This window comes from Oratosquilla oratoria, chromosome 19 (genome assembly GCF_046742065.1).
Source record: "Oratosquilla oratoria isolate Oo_2021 chromosome 19, ASM4674206v1, whole genome shotgun sequence".
Classification (NCBI taxonomy): Eukaryota; Metazoa; Arthropoda; class Malacostraca; order Stomatopoda; family Squillidae; genus Oratosquilla; species Oratosquilla oratoria.
This window is the reverse complement of record NC_134795.1, coordinates 9,228,204-9,233,229: the sequence shown is the minus strand read 5'-3', so window position 1 is coordinate 9,233,229 and position 5,026 is coordinate 9,228,204. Positions and strand designations below refer to the sequence as shown.

Genomic DNA, 5,026 nt, shown 5'->3' with positions numbered 1-5,026 from the left:
AGAAAAAGGAGAAAAAGAGAAATAAGAAGGAGAAGAAGAAGAAGAAGAAGAAGGAGAAGAAGAAGAAGAAGGAGAAGAAGAAGAAGAAGAAGAAGAAGAAGAAGAAGAAGAAGAAGAAGTTAAGAAGAAGAAAAAGGAGAAGAAGAAGAAGAAGAAGAAGAAGGAGAAGGAGAAGAAGAAGAAGAAGAAGAAGAAAAAAGAAGAAGAAGATGAAGAAGTTAAGAAGAAGAAGAAAAAGAAAAAGAAGAAGAAGGAGTTAAGAAGAAGAAAAAGAAAAAGGAGAAAAAGAAAAAGAAGAAGAAGAAGAAGAAGAAGAAGAAGAAGAAGAAGAAGAAGAAGAAGAAGAAGAAGAAGAAGAAGAAGAAGAAGAGGAAGAAGAAGAAATAAGTAAAGAAGGAGAAAAACAAAACAAAACGGTTTCGTCTTTGTGGTATGGATGTTGATATTCCGGCCCAAGTTACATACTCTCATGAGAAAGAAAATCTTTTTCCCAAGGAAGAGCTTGGATAGCTTTGCTGCTCTTCCAGCCACGTGGAGTTTGTGTCAATTCAACACCTCTAGTTTCTTTATTTCTAAATGTTTTTGTTAACTGTTGGCGCTTCTCTCCACAGTTTTAGCACCAACTTTATCTCCTTGTTTTTAGATTTGTGAAATATGTGAAACGCCAAAAATGATCTATATAAGTAATCAATAGAAAAAAAAACAATAGTGTGCCATGGTAGCTATTCGTACTTGACAATGTTGTTGGCTTTAGATGTGGAAAGATGAATGCTGGCAGCTTCATAAATGCCACCATTCAGAGAGTTCTACAGGTCATAATTTTTATGCGAATCCCAAGATATGGTCTTGCACAAATTAGCATAAACCAGAACTCTTTGTTTCTGATGCCTTGCTTCCCGCAGAAAACAGTCGCGGCGACGAAACGTCCGGCGACGAAAAGTCGCGGCGACGAAACGAAAACGAAAAGACGGCGACGAAAAGTGAATCTTCAGAGCTGGTGGTTACCAAACTGCGTGTAAGTGTTACTTCTAGGGAAGGAGACTTAAGGTGCTCACTGAGCCATGAATAGATATATTTCTTTTATTAATGAGAGAGAATGGGAAAAGTGTTTTTCAACGACCCCCAGATACGTGAAACGCCAAAAATTATCTATATAAGTAATCAATAGAAAAAAAAAAATAAAACAATAGTGTGCCATGGTAGCTACTTGTACTTTAGAATATTGTTGGCTTTGGATGTGGAAAGATGAATCCTGGCAGCTTCATAAAAGCCACCATTCAGAGAGTTCTACAGATCATCAATTTAAAAAGAAACTCTTGAACTGACTGGTACGCTAAGTGTAAATTGAGTGTACACGAAGTCGACACAAACCGAATACTCTTGCAGACCAGGAAGTAGATAATACGGGTTGGGCCGTATATTTTAACAATACTCACACAATGAGACCGTGACTCAGATTACTCGAGACTGGTCCACCGCAATGAGATGGAAGAGTTTTGTGGCGGCAGACGACCAAAATGGGGGCCATACTTGAGTATTGGGAATATGAAACACCAATGGTAACAATTAGCCAAGATGGACAACATCATGGAAGATTGTTTGAAGGTGAGCCTTGGATCAAGATGGACGGTCACGATATTGTATTTGTCACTTTTTCCAAGCAAATATTCTTCAACAAGTACGAGGTTACGAGACATACACATCTCGAATTGGATGAATTCACTTTCATGTTCTCCTTCTCACACCAACTTGATATGCGATAAAGGTCACCATCTATGAACTTCTTGACTAACTGGGGAGTCAATTATTACTATAAAGAAATTATATCAGCCGCGTATCCGTAGAGATACTCATGGCCCGAACCAGATTGTGTTGTTAAAAATCTTGGACTTTGAGTATGAAAGTTGAATTTGGGGGAGGGAGGCGTCATAACCACAAGTTTGACCGGGATGGGCTGTGCAGGGTGAGGGCCATGATTTTTTTTTTTTTTGTGAGCCACTGTCCTTGGCTATCAAGACAGTTTCGTCTTGTATACAGTTAATTTTATCTTGTGCACAGTACTTCTTGCCTTTTAGCTATGATTTTTCCTGTCTAGAATCTTCCTTGACTTGTCATAGCAAAAATGTTCCTGATGATGTGCCCAGCACGAGGAAATGATACCCACTTCCTTGTATACCACTAAGGAGATCTAACTCATAATGACCTGTCTGTACATGTGATTCTTAACCTTTTCAGTGCCCTTAGCCCTTGATATCTCAGAAAAATTTCTCGTACCCCCATTCAATACAAATACAATGCAAACATATGAAAAGGATTAGCGATACAAACCTTGCTGTGCTTTCTCATTGTAAATATACAGTACTATGCACTGGATATCATGTCTCGTACCCCCTAGGTTCAAGATTTTGTACCCCAGGATAAGAATCATTGGTCTATATTCTGACACCTTGAACTTAGGGTTAATGTGTTATCTCCGTCATCAAGACGTACTTACAGAGTTTGTTCTGGCGAGTGGGATGAACGGCAATGGAGAAGCTAGTCCTTCTCTTCGTGTTGACGACGATGCTCTGGTTTAGTCATGCCTATTTTAACCCTTCCGTTTCAAGTGGCACTTTCCCTGTCATTCTGGGCATTTCATCCACTTTCTTAACTCCCCCAGCGGTAATAAGAACATAAGAACATAAGAATAAAGGAGACTGCAAGAGACCATAAGGCCTACACTAGGCAGCTCCGTATCCATCACCACCTGTCGTCCCCATCCATAAAGTTGTCTAATCGTTTTTTAAAACAACTGATAGTTTCAGCGCTTACTACATGGTTACTAAGTTGATTCCATTCATCGACCACCCTATTAGTAAACCAATTCTTGCCTATTTCCTTCTTAAATCTAAATTTGTCCAGTTTACACCCATTACTGCGAGTCCTGCCCTGCAGTTTACGGTTATCTCAACTAAACCCTCTTGTATCTTGTCTCTTATTCTTTCATCCTGGCTGTCGCCAGGATATCTTATTTATCTTTGCTGCACCCCTCCGGTAGCAAAGGGATCGAAGTGCATTGTATATATATTTTACATTTGTAATTTTACTTATTGCAATTTCGGTGACGTCAATATTATTCTGGTTTGCAGGCATCCACAATCCCGGCTTTAACCTCATTGACTTTATGATCTAAGGTTTATTTTCCTTTCTGAAAAATAAATGGGTAATTTCTGGTTCAGTCAAGGATTCCCTTCTATCGACAAATACATTTACATAACTTTGGAGGGAAACCCCTAGCCTATTAAAAGTTAAAATGTTATCCTGATTGGACAATCTCAAATGATCTGTGAAGGTCCATCGCGTTATTTTTGGTACATTAGGGATTTTCATGCGTCCAACGCAAGCTTAAACGTAGCGTAAGGAAACAGCTGATCCAAAAGAGAATAATCATGCCCTTGTTCACAGATGACAACCTTGAGGCGAGTGTGGTCTTGGACGAGGCACAGCGCATGCTCGGGCTGAGGTACGACATACATCAGTCCACCATCCAGGTGGAACGTTACGCCAAGGAGATGGAAACTTGCAAGAAATGCCAACCTCTCGAATAGACGCCGACGGTGACGTCATGTCGCACTGATGGAATACTTCGTTCCCAGACGCGGCGTTACTGCAGAGAAAAAAGGGGTGGAGTTGGGGATTGGGATTGTGAGTTCTTGGTACCAGTGCTGAACTGTAATTATGGAATACATACCGAAGTAATGTTATTGCCCATTAATCTGTGTGAGAAAAGTGCCACTAGGTTATATTTTGTTGACATGTATCTACAATTCTTTCGAGCAGGGAAATCACCATCAGTATCATCTGTGGACGCTAATGAATGTGTGAAGATACACGTATCGTTCTACCTCTTAACCTAGATTATTCTAATTTAATTATACCGAATCTGAAGTGTACTAATTCATCCTAAACAAGCCCATGTTAATCTAACCCGGCCCAATGTAATTTATCCTACAGTGGTCTGATTAAGCCCATCCAAAGATCTTAAGGGGATTCTATTCTCTCTAATCGTAATCGAATTGACCATATTGTAATAACCTAATCTGTCATAATTTGATATGATTTCTGTTCACATATTTTCAAAACAAGACCAAATTCAAAATACTGTAACTTACTTTAATCTGTCCTTATCTGACTTGATTGGACATATAATCTAACAGTAATAATACGAGTAGATCTGTGTAGACATATATGGAAGGACAAAAGAAAGTAAACACATGACTTTGGAGATACCTTTATAAAGCAAAAAAACACTGCAATAACACTTAGTTAATTCAATATATAGGTTAGTCAAAGCACCAACAGTTCATAACACCAACTTTTGGGAAAGTTCGAATAGAAATTGCTGCACACTGGGCCGATTTGCGTCAAATGTGAATCTAAATAATTAGAAGAACACTTCGCTTATAGTCTTCCAGACACCTAAAACATTTCATCAATGTGTATAAATTCATCTCTTAGTTTGTTATTCAGCTACTCAATAAATGACGAAAAATTAATCTGACATTTGGAAATTTGATAAAAGAGGCTGTTTCTACTCAAACACGCCTACTACAGTTGACGAGAATCGGCCCAGGGTCGAGAATGGGGCTTCCAGGGTCCCGTGTTTCCCTTAATTTGTCTTCCCACACTTAAGTAATAAGTTACAATCTAGCGTGGTCTAACATAAATTAGTGTAAAGTACTGTACATCTAATAACATAAACCTAACTTTCATCCAATACCGTCTTTTGATGAGCAAAGCTAATGTATTTTTTTCTTTTGCTACATTGTCTTTGTTTTGCAAGTCTTACCCGAACTATGATATTCATAAACACTTAGCTGTTGAAATAATTCTTAAGGTCATATCATTATTCTTAAATGCAAAAAATAATCATAAACTTAGAAATCCTGCACGAGGACTTCTAGGAAAGATGGAAGTACCTTTATTAAACAAGATGACAGCACACAACCAACCAAGTAGTGAGCATAATTCTCATTCAAGAAATGGC

The 5,026-nt window shown here is 38.5% G+C and overlaps 1 protein-coding gene across 2 annotated transcripts in view; it reads left to right on the top strand.

The window, feature by feature from the left end:
* LOC143035716 (proton-coupled zinc antiporter SLC30A2-like) overlaps positions 1-4,759 on the top strand; it is a 78,246-nt gene extending 73,487 nt beyond the window's left edge. For both annotated transcript variants that reach the window (XM_076202601.1, XM_076202600.1), the window contains exon 8: positions 3,445-4,759. In XM_076202601.1, coding sequence (XP_076058716.1) covers positions 3,445-3,587 — 143 coding nt within the window. In that variant the 3' untranslated portion in view covers positions 3,588-4,759. The remainder of the gene's footprint in view (positions 1-3,444) is intronic.
* Positions 4,760-5,026: the final 267 nt, after the last annotated feature.